The sequence below is a fragment of the Mustela nigripes genome, chromosome 4 (genome assembly GCF_022355385.1).
Source record: "Mustela nigripes isolate SB6536 chromosome 4, MUSNIG.SB6536, whole genome shotgun sequence".
Lineage (NCBI taxonomy): Eukaryota > Metazoa > Chordata > Mammalia > Carnivora > Mustelidae > Mustela > Mustela nigripes.
Genome location: NC_081560.1, coordinates 109,966,232 through 109,984,510, shown reverse-complemented (window position 1 = coordinate 109,984,510; position 18,279 = coordinate 109,966,232). Strand labels below are relative to the sequence as shown.

The following is an 18,279-nucleotide window of genomic DNA, read 5'->3' as shown; positions in this document are numbered from 1 at the left end:
GCAGCGTGGAAGAGGCTGTTCTGTGCCCTCCGTTGTCATGGGCGGGAGGTGTGAACGCTTCGTTCCTAGCAGAGGCGGCCACAGACAGAGGTGCAGAGCCGGGAGGGGCTGGCACCTGCAAGCCATCTGCTGGGGCCAGAGCTCGTGTTAGCTGCAGAAGTTGGCAGGGAGCGAAAGGGCCGGGGTTCGGGGGCCTCCTGAGTGCTGGCTCCCGAGGAAGGGGAAAGGCACTATCAAAGCCTGAGAACATCAGACAGTCTTCTATAGCTGCGTGTTCAAAATGGGTCACGAAGTCTATTTCAACAGTCACAATAAATATTTTTTTAATAAAGGATATTTTGGATAGAATCAAAAATACCAAAGCGTCTCACAGATGCAAGTTTCAGCCGGAGGGCTAGAAAGGGAGCCATCGAAGACAGCTCTGAAGGTTAAGCCTGAGCAGCTCAGGGAACAGAGGGGCCATTAACAGCAGAAGGAACAGCAAGGGTAGGAGGGAAGCGCATCCCTGAGGCAGAGACCGGACGTCGGATTGAGCTGGGCAGAGCTGCCAGCTCCGGTGGTGGCTTCAGTGCAGAGCCGGCCAGGAGGGAGAGGGAGAGGTGCTGAAGGCCAAGTGAATGTTGCGGTGAGAGCAGTGGGCAGGCATGGGTTCCTGAGAGCCACAGGGAGGGCAGGAAAGAAGTCTGATAGGCTGCACAGAGGACCCACAACCTATGGCCTCGTAGAAGCTGTGGGAAGGGAGCGTGATGTGGCATCACATCAGCCGAGGAGGACGGTTTTGCAGAAACAGTTTGAAGCGGGTGCTGGTCTGGAAGCCAGATGGCAAGGGGCATGTGGTGGGCGCTGGAGGGGAGCAGCAGTTACAGGATCGCTGGTGAATGTGTTTGGCAGCGAGAGGGGTTCTCTACCTTCGGAGGCACAGGGGGAGGGTTTTGAGAAAGCTGGTCGTTGCTGTTAACCCGAGGAAGAAGATTCCAGCACAGGTGTGAGGTTGCCCTAAGAGAAAGGAGGTTGATGCAGCAGCAGGCTGGGGTGGGGGATGGCAGGGGGCTTGGGGCAGTGGGGAGGGAGAACTGTCGGCTTTGAGAAGGGGAAAGAGGAGAGATGACGGGCGAGGACACGGAGAAATGTGGAGACGTCGGGGAGGGAAGCCAGGGACCTGAGCTGGCAGTGTTCATCTCCTTTGTGACGTAGGAAGTGGGATCAACTGCCTAAAATCATGGGTGGGGATCAAAGGCCTACAGAAATCGGAGCAGGTTCAGGACAGCTGCGTTGGAAGAGCCAAGAAGAGATGTAATTCTTAAAAGCCTTTTTGGCAAGTGATACGTTTTCAGTGGTTAAGGCATCATGTGACTCGGGAGAAGATGTGCGGGGAAGAATGCTGGGTGAGAATCAGGACCCTGACCTCTCCCTTCCTACCCCCCACCCCCGCTTATACCACACATGTCGCCTCACCTCTACCAGCCGGGCCTTCTCCTCTCTGCAAAGACAGGGGATTTGAATAGATCTTCTATGGGCTCTTTCTCAGGAAACATTGTCCGTCTGCTAAGTAGCTTACTCATTAGCAGAGATGGGTTTATCTGATTAAAACCCTTCACTGGCTGTCCTCAGAGTGCAGAGCTCCAAGAGAGTGACACCCAGAACAAGTAGGAGATTGGGGCTGTGCGTGCGCGTCCTCGTGTGTGTGCATCTGCGGGCGCGGCAGGCGTGTTCGTGCAGGTGCACCTAGTTTCAGGGGTGACTTTGGTATTTGAGCACGGGGAGGAAAGCCAGCTGCATGGGTACAACTTGCCCCATGATCTTGAGCGGGAGGAAACTGCGGGCCCCGCGGTGATAGGGTGGTGCAAACAAGAGGTTTGAGACAAGCCTCGAACTTCCAAGCTTTGCTCGGGGCAGGCTGGGTGTTTTCCTAGAAAAGCCTCATGGCTCAGGATTAGCGGAGTCACGTCAGCCCCAGTTGGTGCAGAAGGTGAGAGATAAAGCCTAGAAAGAGGAGTTTCACAAAGTGCACCCCACGTCAGAGCGTGTTCAGCCTGCCTGTGCAGGAAAGGAGAGGTCAGGGTCCTTCCCTGCCAGTGCTGGGAAGCTGGAGCTCCGTTCAGAACACTGTGCTTCTTTAAGATAAATTGAGTAAGCAAGCTCCCATGCTGCCAGTTAAAATACGGCCCTGTTGTCCCGGGAGAAGGCCCCAGGGGTCGCCCCTTCCTACCTGCAGAGCCGCATTCTGCCCGGAGGGGCCATCCCCTGCCTACAGTCTGCCCTCTGGGAATGGTGGCTCTTCCTGGGAGCGCCTCAGCCTCAGCTCCAGTCCAAGGGTAAACCTCAGCAGCGGGGGCCGTGTGCGTGCTCGCCTGTGTCCGTGTGCGGGTCATGGGTAGCCCCCCAGATATCACCGGTCTGCATGTGATGATACCTGTCATGTGGACAGGCACGCAGATGGTGAGGTTCCCGGGGGCCGCAAGGACCACACCGGGCCGGACACGTGGATTCAAGCGGGATGCCAGCGAGCTGGCTCAGACCCAGCCCTCGCTCCCCTCCCAAGACAGTCATCGACCTTTCCTTCCCCGGGGAACACACACGGCTTTATTTAAAGCTTACCTGCCAGACACTTTCCCACATGTCCTGTTTGCTGGAAGCTGTGTCCGTGCCAGGACGGTCCTAAATCCGCTGCACGAGGTGGCGTTGTTTGGACACTAGGGAGTTGTGTGGGGACCTCCAAGGACACGGGGAGTGCGGTGCGAATGCCTGTGCATACGCCTGAGATGTCTTTACTGACATGGAGGAGATGGCAGGGGCAGCCGGCCCGACGTAGGCGCGATTCAGTCCAGCTTGCGAAGTGCCACAGGGTAGGGCTTCGGGGGGATCGGGGAGAAGCCTCCCACCCTCCACCCTGCCGAAAAGCAGCCTCCGTTCACCTCCCAATTCTGCATCCACACCCGGGAAGGCATTCGGGTTTTTAAAAACAACGTCGCAGCTGCCATGTGTCCCATCCTCTGCACACTACCTCTGGGACTCGCTCTCCAATGAAGGTGTAAGCGACCCGCAAGAGGCAGGCACATGGGAGACAGTATCTAAAACTGAAATTCTAGCAGGGCGGTTCTTTCTCAAAAGTTTTCTAGGTACCTACTCCGTCATCCCAGCCTGTCCCCACGTCCTGCACAGTGGTGTTCATGGTCTGTGCGTCACAGGCCCACAAGCACCGTGGCATGGCAGGGACCTCCCCAGGCTTGTGGGCTGCGGCTGCCGTGAGTTGAGTACCACATGCTGGGTGACTTCTACGGCAGATACTGATTTTCTCGGTTCTGGAGGCTGGAGTCCAAGATCAGGGTGTTAGCCGCCGTGGTTCCTGGCTGGGGGATGGCCACCCCCCTCGCTCTGTCCCCACGGGGCCTTCCTTCCACATGCCCCCAGGGAGAGCGTGAACAGGAGTGCTCCGCCAGCTCTCCGGAAAAGGCCACACCCTGTCAGATCAGCATCCCACCCACGTGTACAACTTCCCTGGACCTTATCTTCTTAGAGGCTCCATCTCCAAAGGCAGTCACCCTGGGGCGGGGCTGGGGGTGGTGTAGGGCTGCAGTGGATCAATTTGGTAGGGATGACACCAATGGCCAGTTCGTCACAACCTCGGTTCCTGAGCACGGCGCTCTGGCCCAGAGTCCCACACCCAGTCAGGCTCTTCCAAGTTTAAAAACGGGGTCTGTCGTCTGGAAACTTGAAGTCCATTTTTAGTGATCTGTGCTTCTGATGGTGGTGTTTGGTGCCAGGAGCCTAAATCAGCACTCCCTCTGCTTGTGTTCTCTCACTCTGTCAAATAAATAAATTCTTTAGAAAAAAAATAAAAAAGATTTTATTTATTTGAGAGAGAGCATGAGCTGGGGGAGAGGCAGATGGAAAGGGGGAAGCAGACCTCCCCCCAAGCAGGGAGCCCAATGTGGGGCTCGATCCCAGGACCCTAGGATCATGACCTGAGCTGAAGACAGATGCTTAACCGACCGAGCCACCCAGGTGCCCCAGCCTCCAACTCTAATTACCTGTGGATTCTGTCCTTTTGCTCTGCCCAGTGCTAGTCAGGAGCATGATGGGGCCTCTGCCATGTCCAAATAATGGGAGTATTTTCTGACCCCAAATCCAGAAGTCCAAACAGATGGTCCGGCAAGTTCAGGTGGCCACAGTGGGTCAAGATATGTGAAATGGGGATTGCTTTGAGACATCCAGTGCCTGTAGTGACCTTCTACATGTGACAGCCTCTTCTTCCCTCTTCTCTAAACCACTACTTAAACAAAACAAAACAAAACAAAAAAACAGTCACATGCAAATCACTGAGCAAGTATTTAAAGAGGATATGAGATAAAACCAGGAGTGCATTTTTAGGAGATGAATTACACTTGCAAACAGCCACGAACAAAAGTCTTCCTCTAAGCTCTTTGTTTTATGAGAGCTGTTTAGTTGGGCGGCCTGGCCCTGAACTGGTGTATGCATCCGTGATCAGCAAATGGGACTGTAGGCCCTCTTCCCCTGGGAAGTTCAGGAAAAACAGAGGGGAGGCTCTCGTTCTCAGAGCAACTCTCCACTGTGTCCTATTTGGAGGTAGCTAGAGGCACCGACCCCTCTAAGACATGGGCACATAGCCACCGGGCCCCTTTCTGCTTCACAGCAGGTGTCAGTAAATATTAGTGGGATACACAACCCCAAAACATAGCTAGTCCACCCAAGAGAAATGAAAACCTGTAAGTCACACACAGAATTTTATGTCCACATTCATAACAACGGTATTCACAGCAGCCAAACATGGGGAATGATGTGTGTGTCCATCAGTGGACAAATGGAGAAACCCAGTGTAAGCATATCCGTAGAATGCTCCCCAGCCATGAAAGAGAATGAACTGTGGCCACGTACTACAACTTGGATGGACCCCAGAGACATGATGGTAAATGAAAGAAGCCAGAGGCAGAAGTCACGTAGGAAATATCCAGAATAGGTGAATCGGTGGAGATAGCAGCTATGTGGCTGCCTGGAGGTGGGGGGGTGGGGAGGTGGGGGCAGTGCCAGAAGGTGGGCGTTGGGACTCATGTAGATGTGATAGAAATGCTCTAAAACTGGATAGTGGTGATCATTTCACAGTTCTGTAAATTTAGTGAAAATCATAAACTATACTCCTAAAACAAGTGAATTTTATGGTTATGAAATGCATGCCTCAAAATTATATAAAAAATAGCTCTATAAGTCTCATTAATGGAGGTGTCACTTGGGGCTGCCCCCTCCTGGTCTCTGTACAAAGGAATGGCTTTGCCTCCAGGAGGCTGGGACCATGCCAGCCAATGGGCCTTTGATCCCAGCTCTGGATCTTTTACCCCTAAGACATGACTTGGGCACTTTCTAAGCACAAACTTTCCAGATGCTTTTTGATAGAGAGCTAGTCACCAGGGTCCACTTATTTTCAGGGGACCTAAAAAAAAAAAAATGTTACCCTTCTGGAAGTTTGGAAGAGCCATTTCATGAGAAATGAGTTAAGAGTGAATGCTTTCCCAGTTTTTCTTGCTTTCTCATTCTAGAAATGGGCTTTACCTGAATAAACACAAAAAGCCCCCAATTTATCATTTTCTCAGGGGAAAGCAGTGGACAACTCAGGAGGCAGAAGACTTGCCTTGGTCTCAGAATGGGTTGGTCGCCAAACCAGACCTCCAGCTCACCCATCAGGACCTAGAGTTTCCTCATCCTGAGAAGACCCTGTCTCTAGGAGCTGCGTGTACTTGACCCAAGAGGGTGAATTCTTTTTTTTTTTTTTTTAAGATTGTATTTATTTATTTATTTGATAGAAAGCGATCACAAGCAAGCAGGCAGGCGGTGGGAGGGAGGGGAAGCAGGCTCCCTGCCGAGCAGAGAGCTCGATGTGGGGCTCCACCTCAGGACCCCAACATCATGACCTGAGCTAAAGGCAGATGCTTAGCCCACTGAGCCATTCAGTCGCCCCAAGATGGTGAGTTCTTTGTAAGCAGAGGGACAAGGTTTGGGTGGAAGCCACAAGCTCATCAGGAGAGGGGTAGTGAGCGGGAGGGGGTGTTGGGAGAGGGAGGGGGACATAAATAGCATCCCTAGTCATATAATAATGGTGAGAGGAGCTGGAACAGGAAACAGAGTGAGGCTAATTCAGCACTGATTTCTTGGAGGCACTCGGCACTGGCTCTTTCAGCCGTTATATATACCAAAGGACTGAAATCAAATGCAGAGGAATTGCTTGACTTGCAATTTAGGAGGGGAAGGAAAGTCAGCGAGCGTTTCCTGCACCTGAAGATTTGAGGGGCTCTTAAGAAGGGATATTGCCCACCCCCTCGTTGTCATTGCTCCTCTCTGGAACCTGGGCGTAAGTTGAACAGTGCATTGAAATGACCCCGAGAATGGTGCATGACACGGGACTCATTTGCCACCTTTCAATGGTGGGGAAGGAGTGCGCCTGCCAGACAAATGTATCATATCACTGTATACTTATTCCTTAACTCATGTTAGCTGTTTGTTAGAGACGCTGGAGTATGTACTTCCTAATAAGTAGGACTAACATCTGAATCTTCTCTGGTCCTCTTGGCCTGAATGTCTGACCAAGGTAAGACTGGGGGTCCCGGTGGGGCAAGGCGGCAGTGGTGCTCTGATCCCACAGCCTCGCTCACTGCCCCTTGGCAGACCATGTATATTCCTGACCCTGAACTCCGCTCCCCTTTTTACTCAGAGCCTTTCTGTCTTTCAAGAGCCCGGCCAGGTTTCTGCGTCATCTGGTTCTTTCCACTGTTATCACAGCCCACGCAGGCCATGCTCTGTTCAGGATTTCCGTTACAGCCAAAATCTGCTTTGCACATAATTGTTCCGTAAAGCTTTCCTAGGTCTGTTTGTCACTCCCAGACAGACTGTAAGTTCCTGAAGAGTAATCATGCTTTGTATTTATTTTATTGACTGTCCAGAGCTCTTGGCACAGGGCAGATGCTCATGGCTGTTCCCTAGCCAACTGAGACGTTCCTGTGGTACGTCACACAGTGTATAGCCCTTTGAGACTTAGAAAGTCCGTGCCTTTGTGCATTCGGTTAAATGAATGCTGGATGAAATATAATATCCCAGTTTTGCTGTGTGTGTGTATGTGTGTGTGTGTGTGGTGCAGACACAAAAGACTAGGGAAAATGCTACAAAATCTCAGCAGTATTATCTCTGAGTACTCAGATTAGTATGTATTCTTTATTAGCTATGCTCTTCAGTACTTTTATAAATGACGTACAAAGAATATTTTTTAGTTTATGGGAAGTAGGTCTACTCTAACAGAAGTATTAGGAAGGAGTGAGGTAATGAAATTGATAAGTAATTATTATTATCATAAGAGAATCAGTACAGTGAAATGGAAAGTTTGTGATGAATTCGGTTTAGATGCCTAGGATTCTTTGTGGCTTTATTCCAGTGTTTCCCAAGGTGTGTTCCAAGGGGTACCATTCCTACTGCAGGCGTTACATTTAAATAATATGGGAAACAAAGGTGCCTGGGTGGCTCAGTTGGTTGGACGGCCAACTCTTGATTTCAGCTCAGGTCATGATCTCAGGGTCATGAGATCGAGCCCCATGTCAGGCTTTGTGCTCAGTATGGAGTCTGCTTGAGATTCTCTCCCTCTCTTTCTGCCCCTCCCCAACTCAGGCATGCACGTGTGTGCACTATCTCTCTATCAAATAATCTTTAAAAAAAGAAACACATATTCTATAGCTATGGAAATTCACAATGTCTATTAGCCCTGAATATTGCTAAAGCAAAGGAACCTGGCTCTGATCTACCTAGTATTTTCCAAACTTTTCTGATCATGGAATCCTTTTTTCTTATAATGCATGTCAGGAAGCATTGTTCTATCTGATTTCTAAAGAATAGCATAGATTTTAGCTTTGGATGTCTTTGTATTGCTTATATATTGTTAAATATTATTTTGGTTAAATGATCTGAAGTGGTGACAAAGTTAAGAGTATGACTTCTTTATTCCACATCTCTGGGAGCATTTTAACACAATATCATATGATCTGGTGACTTTCTCTGTCATCATCTCAGGACATGGCATCTGTCATCACTTAATTCTTTGAGCTTTAAAACTGAATTTGCCACAGTGAAGAACTAAATGAAAAAAACAAGCCATAGCCTGAATATACTCACCCTCATCCAGAGTCCGTCTTCAGTAGGAAGTTAGTTGTGTGAAACTGTATTTTCTTTTTCCACAGGTTTTTTTTCATCTCCATAATTGTCTTTTCCATATGAGTTTTTGACAGTGGTAATGATAGTTGAGAGATCACCCCCAGCACTGCCTGGAAATTATCCCAATAATGAAAGGTTGCGGGCTCACCCACGATGTCAGGCAATCAGCGTATAAATTGAAACATGCACACTTCTATCTGAATTTGCTTTAAGTTGTTGGGATTTACTGAGAACAACGTCCAGACATCCTGGTGGGAGGGCATAATGCAGAAGGATGGGACCCTGCCTTGCTTTCGCCCTCCTGTGCCTCTCCCTGTCCTCTCCTCTATGACGGAAACACACACCTTGCTGGAAACTCAGAGAATGGTTAGGCATTTGATTCTCCAGAGGCTTCCTGGCTATCCTACATACTCGCATAAGAAGTAAGAGGAAGACGGATATTAAACATTAATAAAGCAGTTCAGGAAGCACAGTACAGAGAGGGCCGAGTAGGATTGGGGCTAATAAAGGATGTGATCGCTCCCTCACTAGCCGCATAAGGCTTGGGATTACCCTTGGCTAAAACAGGTACGGCCGGGGCTGGCCGTTCATTTATCACAGGATTAGCTAACACCTGAATTAGAGGCTGCTTTCAGGATTTGTGTCGTGGAATTACTGTGTTTTTGGAATTACGAGCTTGGTTTAATGTCATTAAACAAAATATACAGAGTAGGTGTGACCCCGGTATATTTTGCATGATCTCCTGTACCCCTGTGGTAGAGAACGCCTGTTAGCACTGGGCACCCTGCATTCAGCCAAGAGCCAGGCTGAGCGGATAGCAGGCAAGTACGCTATCTCCCGGATACTTGTGTCTGTCTGTGGTGACACCTTGTGCACGTTACAGCTCTGTTTAAATTTCAGCTGACTGACAGGCACACAATCATGAATGAAAACCCAACAGTGGGAAATAAGGTCTCTTCACCCCCTCACAGGCTGTGGGAACAGCGCTGCCCCAGAGCCACGCTGTGGGCTGCAGCCTGGTTTCCAGAAGTCACGTGGCTTTGGATGGCGTGTCTGAGGCCTTCCACAGCAGCGGCTGCCAGAGGCTGTGGTTTTTAAGTAACACTTCGAGGTGGAGCCGAAGGCCATCAGCAGGAAGACGAGGCAGATAAGAGATCAGAGAGCAAGGTCTATTTTTGCCAGGCATGCAAAAATATGATGGGCGTCTTGGCATTTGTGCCCATAAGTAACAGGCGGGAAGAGCATCTCACAGTGTCCTGGGAGCCTTTAGAGGTCAGGGGCTATGACCTTCGCACGCAGGCATCCCCAGCCCCTGGCATGCCCGGTGCCCCTGTTGCACGGCAGGACAGGTGAGCTGACACGGACCAGAGTGGAAAGACTTCAGCCCGAGTGAGCTGGAGAAGTGCTTCCCAGTGCTGATGTGCATCCAAATCACCTGTTGAAATGCAGCTTCGGCTTCTGGGCTGCTGGAATGGGGCCTGAGATGCTCCGTTTCCAGCAAGCTGGGGACTGGGTGCCGATGCTGCTAGCCCACGGACCACACTGTGAAGGTCAGGATCCTGGAGGGTAACGAGACCTGTGATAATTTTTTTCTGTTTAGCTTCTAGTTCAGAAAGCTGCCGCCACAACCCCTCATTCGCACCCCCTCACCCCCGCACCCAGGGTAGCAGGCCATGACTGCGGCAGTGGGGTCAGGTGCCTCCTTGCTTCTGCTCACGCCTTGGTCTGGGGCAGCGGGGGAAGGTATGGAGGCCCCCCAGTTAACCAACCCTTCTCTTCCCCCAGGGGAGGAGCGCCCCCGGGACTCCCCGGGCCCGGCGGAGGCCCAGGCACCGGCTGGGGCAGATGCCAGCGGCCGAACGAGCCACCCCTGCTGGAGATGCTCCCGGGCACAGCTCAAGAAGATTTTCTGGGGCGCGGCGGTGGTGCTGTGCGTGTGTTCCTCCTGGGCGGGCTCCACGCAGCTTGCCAAGCTGACCTTCAGGAAGTTCGATGCTCCCTTCACCTTGACGTGGTTTGCCACCAACTGGAACTTTCTGTTTTTCCCGTTGTATTACGTGGGGCACGTCTGCAAGTCGGAGGAGAAGCAGTCTGTGAGGCAGAGATACAGGTAGGCAGCTTGCGGATGGCAGGCCCTGAGCTCTGGGCTGCTCTCCCGAGTGCTGATGCCACTGGGCTGTCCTGGCAGCCGGCGCTGTGTTGGGCTGGTGGGAGCACTGGGAGAGGTCCCAGAGTCACCTGCTGTCTGAGTGGAGCCATGATTGGGATTCTCTCCCCCCTGAGGGTGGTAAACACCAGCTTCCAGTGTCTTCCACCCTAAGAACTCCTTTATACAAAACAAAAGGCAGCATCTTCTAGAGAGAGCCCATGGTGGATCCTCCTCAGGCTGGGGTTAGCACCATGAGTCTGTGGGGCCAGGGGATATGGCTGCTTCCTGCAGCTTACCTCCCCTCGGGGAGATGTTCGCTGTAAGGAATTGATTACTCATTCCCCTTCCAACCCAAGACATTCCCTCCTTTGGTGATGAGATGGCCTGGGTCCGGTTACCCCACAGCATAGCTCTCAAAATCAAAGCAGCATCTGAATTTTGTTGACTCTTCTTTCTCATATGGAGCCCTGGTGTGGCTTTCCTTCCACAAAGAAGCCAGGAACCCTGACAAACCTTCCTCCTCTATAGACAGCAGGGTTCCCCCAGCCCCCCTCGGAAGTCAGGTCGTTGGTGTTGACTTCAAGTCCTCATCCCAGGCCAGTTGTGGGATCTCACAGTTGTCCTAGTTTGAGGACCTCTGTGGGCTGTGGCAAGGGCTTCCTGCTGGCCCAAATCAGACCTAGTCAGAAAAGAAAGGGGAAAGAAAAGAATGCTGGCCAAGGTGACCAAGTGGGCCCTGGGAGCTTAGCTGGGGTCAGCCCCAGGCCGGGGGGTTGGGGGGGATTTTCAAAGTTGAAGGTTCTTCAGTCCTTCACCACTGCCTTCTTCCCCACTTCACCGCACATCACCAAACACACACCCTATAAACCAGCAGGTCTCCTGTACTATCTGCTTCGAGCTTCAGCCCTCTTCTGACATTGCCATCAGAAGTCATAAGATAACTGAAAACATCACGGGTCCAGGGAGACAAGGTCTCGGGGAATGGAGGTCTAGACTCAGGATCTTTGGCTCTCCAGGAACCAACCATTAGATGTCCCTGTAAAGTTACAGGTGGACGTGTGGGGTCCCCAAATTTTGTACAGCTTGGAGGGAATTTGGACTGGCTTCTCTGGGAAACCAAGTTGTAAATCAGACCACTGCATCTAGAGGAAGGGGCTCCTTGAGCGTGGACTGAGTCACAAGGCAGCCTTGCACGTCCCCTTAGGGGAAAGGATTCACGGCAAAATCTGAGAACAGGGTCTGATGCAGGAGTGAGGGGCCTCGAGTCCAGAACCAGGGCCCAGACTTGCAGTGTTCTCAATATTAAATTAAACCAGTAGCTCATGGACCAGCCAGAAATTACCAAAGAGGAACTTAATGTACTGTTCTTGGAGAATAGGCAAAAGCTGACTGAGACAGGTTTAGCAACTTTGGTAAGACCCACGATTGTCCCCAGGGCAAGAGGGAAATAACAGTCTGCTTTTGGTCACAGATGAGAACGGGTATTCAGTAAACAATGTATTTGACAGTTGTAGAGCTCTCAGCATAGTTGGTCATTAGAAGTTCCCCTTTCCTTAAACCGACTAGAATATCGAGCTCCTTCTTCTTAACTAGGAGCTGAAAGTGACCGTATGCGGCCTTTCTTGAGAGAGGGCCACTGGCAGAGAAGGCGACACATGCTTCCCTGCTCCCTTCACCCATTGCGATGAAACGAGGCCTCCCCTGAGGGCAGGACGGGGCGGCCGCCTTACACACATGTCCCACGTGTGACCACTGCTCACCTCGGGACAAAGACAGCCACTGCTGGCCACTCAGGGCAGGCCCCACAGCCCTTAACTGACTGCCAAGAACAACATAGAAGGACCCACGCTCGGTGGTGGTTAAAGAGTCCAGGTGAGAAAAAGGAGAGGTCCCTCACTTGGATTAGGTCAACACTGGCTTCAGCCACCATTACCTCGGCTCCTGTGTCCCTGTAGAAAGCATCTAGGAAGGACCATGAACAGATGATGGAGGTAGAGTCAGCTGGAGAGTGGTGGTGGGCAGGGCCGATAATCACAACTTGATCAGAGAAGCCAGCTAACACCCTGCCCAGTTTCTACAATAAATCTAAGCTCCACCTCTTAAAAAAAAAAAAAAAGGAAAACTTCACTAAAATCTTTCTTAAAAGTCTGCTCTGAGCAGAGCTGCCCATTCACCAACAGTTACGGTAGCCAGTCAAGCTGCGCACACCACTGGAGGGGCAAGGAAATATTCCTCCGCAGCAAAGGGAGACAAACACTTAAACATCACTGACTTGACTTAAGTGGTGGTGACTCTGTCACAGCTCACATCAGCAGTTCTCGAAACTGACTTTGGGATTCCTGGAAGCCAAGGAAAACAGAAATCACACCTTCCATTTTGGGGCTTTTGTCAGAATGAGTGCCGGTGAGGGAAAGATCTAGAGGCAGCTGAGGACATGTGTCTCTGGCTAAAAGAAGTGTTTCAGCAAGAGACTGGGCAGAAAAGAGCAAAGATAGAAACCTTTTTCACAGAGAGGAAAGCAGTGAAGACAGCTTTTCTTGGGGCTGTCAGGAAGCCCTCAGACGGAAGTTTCTTTTCCCCAAGCCCTCCCCCCGCTAGGCTAGGTTTCCCCAACGGGAAGCTAGAAACGGCAGCCAAAGCAGAGAGAAAAGCGTCCACTGCCCGGCACAGAGCTCTGGAAACCCAGCGAGGGCACCTGGGATCTTGCCGAAGGGTGGACGCTGATTAATTTGGTGGGTCTAGGTGGATCAGAGATTATGCTTTTCTGACAAGCTTCCCAGGGATGCTGCTGGTGCTGCTGCTGGCCCTGGGGCTGCTGTTGGACTCTAACAGCCCTGGAGGTGGGAGACTTAGCTACAGGTTTTTAAATGCTGCCAATGCTCGTTTGTAAGTGGAACATTGATGACACACGCACTGTCTCGCACACGAGATTATTGGGTGATCAGACGAGACACTGTACACGCAAGTGCCCTAGCAGCCGTGAAACGCCATTAAAATGTGTGGCACCGTCACTGCCTTGTGCTGTCCCCGGTGGGTTACATCCAAGCACATAGCCCAGGCCTCATTTGTCGGGTGCCTTGTGATGATCTATTTACACGGCAGGAGTGGGTCTTAGAGCAAGCGCTGACCCTGCAGGGTCATGCAGGGGCGATTCCCTGGAGAAATCCACTCCGGATGCACCGGGCCTCCTGGGATTGAACCCAGGCTTCTCATGCTGGGGCACCGTTGTCAGGAATTAGGAGCGTGAGTGTGAAAACCCCCCAGCCCAACCATCCCGGGTTTCCAGTCTCAAGCCTGTGGTCCCGTTCCTTGCAGACATGTGCCAAGGAAGCAGCAGTGCCCGGGACCCAGGAGAGGCTCTGGCCATGGAGATGCGTGTGGGCACTGTAGAAACTGCAGGCAAAACCGAAAGGCGTGGGGGAGGGGGTCCCCAGAGTCTCCTCCACACCTGGGCACCTGGAGAAGAGGCTACATCAGGTCTGTGCCCTGGAGAGCTATGACTTTCTGGGACAGGAGCACAGCGTCTCAGATCCCAGGGGCCGCCACAGGCAGCGGAGGTCAGCCAGAGCAGGTCCAGGGCTCCTGCACGCTTGTCAGAAGGCCTTCCAGGAATTTCTACCCATACTGACCTCTTTTCATAAGCAAATGCTAGGACCTTCTGCTGTGGCGCAGCTGCCAAAAAAAGTGAACGATATAGTGGTGACAGAGTTTTCTTCTGCCTTTTGTAGTTCTGGGCTTCTGTAAGCTAGCCAACGGATTCTGTGTTAAAAACACTGAGAACCGGTCAGAGCCAAGGAAGGGGAAAGGGCAGTTTTGATGCCTCTCATCTTAAATCCTTCCGGGACATAGTGTGTACGTAACTGTGCGGACTTAATGCAGGAACTGTGTGGTCTTGTAGCTCTGACATTCCAGTCTATGGAGCAGAGTGGAGCAGTTGCCATCCAAAGGGTTGTTCCTTCTGCAAGAGGCATCGCATGTCTCCTGTGGGCAAGGCACTAGGGACATAGTAATAAATGAGCACCTGTTACGGGAGTCAGACAGACAAGCAAGGTGGGCGGGGTGCACAGGGCAGCCTGGGGAAGAGGCCGGGTGCCTGGGTCCTGGGGCAGGTTGGGAAGGTTTCTTGGAGATGACCAAGGGACAGCCTCTTTGAGAGCAAGCACACAGCGCTTGGATGCTGGTTCCCGGCGGGAGGAGTGGCGCAGTTGGACAAATACTTGTTGATGTCCGTGTATGGGGCATGCGGGCACACGTGGGGAACGCAGGTGATATTCCTCCCCGTGGGAGCTCACAACTGAGTGGGATACAGACCCACATGAAAACCAGGATGCGCTGTAAAGAGGAGACAGGTAGGAAGGTGGGCAGCAGCTGGAGTGCGTGGACAGGGCAGGGCAGACATTAGACCTGTAGTCAGACTCAGGCCCAGAGCAGAAGGTCTTTGGGTGCTGCTGGACCAAGGGCTTTATTCTGGAAGCAGTGGGATCCTTGGGGACATTTGGAGCTGAGGACAGAGATCATCAGAGCTGTTTGCAGAAGTAAGGCTCCAAGCGCTAATTCCATAATAGCTTACAGAATATGCCCCATTTTACATCAACAGTACAGTGACTCACATGTTTTCATTTTTTGTTTCTTTGGTTTTTTTTTTTCCCTTTTTGGGGGCAGTGGGGAGTGAGAACCCTGTTTCTGAGAAATGCTGAGATTATAAGTGTATATCTTGAAGTATTACACAGTCACATCTCTTGCTCTGAATAGTCACTTTTTCTTCACCCTAAAGCAAACTTTTGGTGAAAAGCATTTTGGTGGTCATTTTCTCGGCACACTCGGCATTCCAAAAATAGGGGGAGAATTTTCTTTCTAGGAAACGTTGGCACATATTAGTGGGGCCCAACGTGAATGCTAAGACATCACCAAAGCAGCCCTAATTAGCAATGCCCCAGCATGGAACCTTCTGTCTGATGCAAGCTGGTGGTCTCCTTTGGTTGACTTTTCTTACTCTGAGCCCCAGACATGCTCTGGCCTGTTCTCAGCTCTTTATAGGCTGAAGACACTGTGCAATCAAGGTACAGCGGCCTTCCACTCTAGGAGGATGGAGCTAGGCCTTCATTCGTTCTACAAAATCTGCCAAGGTTCTAAGTGTTATGGATAACAACAGTGACCAAAACAAGTGAAAATCCCTGCCTTTGTGGATCTTACATTTTAGTGGGGAAGCAAACAATAAATAAAATATGATATGTCCCATGAAGTTGGGAAGACTGGAGGGTTGGGGTGCTGAGTGGGGAGGCGATGGTGTCAGGCTGGGGACCTGTTGATGAGGCCTGTGGTTACCCCAGCATCTCCCTACCCCATCCAGACCCAAATGCCTGGGGTTAGCCCTGCTTCCCCACTGGCTCATTCATTCTTGATTTCTACAGGCACTCATTTCTGCAGTAAGCCCTCACTGGCTGTCTACTCTGACCCTGCACCACAGGGCACATTCTTGCCCTCAAGTTGCTCATAACCCAGTGGGGGGAGCTACCTTTGCACCCCTGGATACGGGGTCAGGTGGCAAGGAGGCCTGATCCTTTGGGCCTCCAGTGGGACCCGAGAGCCCTGGTCGAGCCACCAGCATCAGAGGGTCCAGCTGATGGAGGGAGGCACAAACTGTCCCGTGCTCAGGGGCTCCTCCTGCCTTCCCCCTTCCTCCTGACTCAGAGCCGTCCTATTTCCTGTGCTCTTCTCCAAAATCACCAACTCCCGAAGCAGCGACATGTCCAGAGCCCTTTCAGTTGATGGTTGATGTTTTGTTTTTTGTTTTTATAACCGGTTTAGAAAAAAAATGGGCAAAAATTGGGGAACTTTAGTTCTTAATCGGCCTGTGTCTTCTGCTGGGTGGTAAATAATGGCAGTGGTCTGTCACCATCTTTGTGCCAGGGGATTTGGGTCAGGCTCGCTGCGGAGACAGAGCACCTCCTCCCTACCCGCCCCAGACACCGCATACGTGGTCGTGCATGCGCACGCATGCACAGACGCATGCACGCGGAGCCACCGGCACACACAAGCCGCATGTTCCAAGTCTGAATGGGAAGTCGTAATGGGTTCCAGTGTCAGCCAAAGACGAAACGAGGCAGGCGTGGCTGACACAGGTTTAGGTCATCTCTGCCTGCTTTAAGGTATCATTTGAAGTATTCAGGGATGCGTTAGTGGAGAAATGAGACATAGAGCACTGTCATCGTGACCCAGTGGTGACAAGCACCCTCCATGCTCCACAGGGTCTGCTCCTGTGTCCTCTCCTCATGGTGCTGGTAGTTTAGCTCATTTGTTTCTCCCCATGTATCCTCCCCACCTCACCCCTGCATCTCAGCTAGACAGCTGCTGGCTCCATCTCAGGGAGATTCAGTGGCAGCCAGACAGTCCAGAATATTCCACAAGTGGTTGATCAGCTGTCCCTAAGGCAAGTAGGAAATACTGTGTTAGCTCCTGATCTCTGCTCTCACTGTACTTCAGCCTCCATCCATCCCTGGTTATCTCAGGTCTTTGGTAATTGCTGAGGGATGTCAGGGGTTTGTCTTTGAAGTTCAGCAGTTTATAGAGGTGATGTAATTTAACCTTGTCCTTTCAGAGCACATCAGATTCGGCTACAACAAGGTTACGCTTACCCATGTGAGTTCATGGAAGTTTTGCAAAAGGTCAGATCCAATACTCGTGCTTGTGGGTTTGAAGACTAGTATCCATTTAAATAATTGCCATATCAATGGATTTATGGCCCTTTGGAGATCCAGATGTCTTGGGCTACACTTGTCAACAAGAAATATGGTAAAAATTTTTAGCACAAAGTGCCAAGGCCCTTGTGAACCTTTGCTAAGATCCAAGTTGCAGTGGCACGGAAGGTGTAGAGCAAGGAGGAGTTGCTTTCCAGAACAGGGATCCTGGAGGAGCAGAATTAACATTTGTACAAGTCAGATGATGGAGAAGGGCCCCTGTGCATGGATGCGGGAAGGTTCGGAGAGGCACGCACAGGTGTGTATGGGCCGCTGGAAGATGCCTGTAGCGGGAGACACAGACCCCAGCCCAGCCCACCTAGCTAGTGTTGAGCCATTTCTTACTTTCCATGTGATTCCTAGTCACAGTCAAGGCTAGTAAGCCATCCCACAGGCATATTGAAATTTAAAAATTTCACCACATTTAGGGGGAAAAATCACCTGCACGGAGATCTTAAAAGATCAGGAAGTGACTTTGAGGATTCTCTGATCCAACTCATCCATATTATCAAAGAGGCCCCAGATGCTCAGAGAAGGGGTGTGAGACCTTTGTTCTCTTCAGTTCCAGATCTCTTTAGATACACTGCCAGGAAGGAAATAGGTCAACACTCTTTTCTTATAGGGAAGAACAAGGAGGCAGTTCCTGGGCAGGACAGAAAAACAGTGGATAAGAAAGCCACCCACTGACACTAGGGGCACAGTATTAAAATGGTAAGGATTTAGGCTTGTCCTTGGACAGCTCAGGTTCAAAGCCCAGCTTTGCCTTTATTTCACTAGATGGCCATAGATTGGTCACCAAATGCTCCAAGCTTCATGCCTTTTCTGTAAAACAGAGCCCCCAATACCAACCTCTGGGGGTTGTAGTTGGGATTGTACTTCCTCTGGGCTCTGAAGAGCTCTTGTCTAGATCTTGTGTTCCAGTTGCACAGGCTTAAATATGATGGTTTGTATAAAGCCCCAAACTACACTTGGTCCAGAGGTCTTGTATCCATCTTCATTTGACTTCATATATGAATCCCCAGACTCACACAAACCATGGCTCCCATTCTCTGCAGATTGTAAGATGGTGATGGTGGTGATGAAGATGATAGCGATGATGGTAATCATGGTGATCATGATGATGGTGGTGACGGTGATGATGGGAATGACCATGATGATGGGGATGATGATGATGATGATGATGATGGG

At 51.0% G+C, this 18,279-nt stretch overlaps 1 protein-coding gene across 2 annotated transcripts in view; it reads left to right on the top strand.

The window, feature by feature from the left end:
• SLC35F3 (solute carrier family 35 member F3) overlaps positions 1 to 18,279 on the top strand; it is a 374,451-nt gene that overhangs the window by 265,981 nt on the left and 90,191 nt on the right. For both annotated transcript variants that reach the window (XM_059397302.1, XM_059397303.1), the window contains one exon: positions 9,991 to 10,315. In XM_059397302.1, coding sequence (XP_059253285.1) covers positions 9,991 to 10,315 — 325 coding nt within the window. The remainder of the gene's footprint in view (positions 1 to 9,990; positions 10,316 to 18,279) is intronic.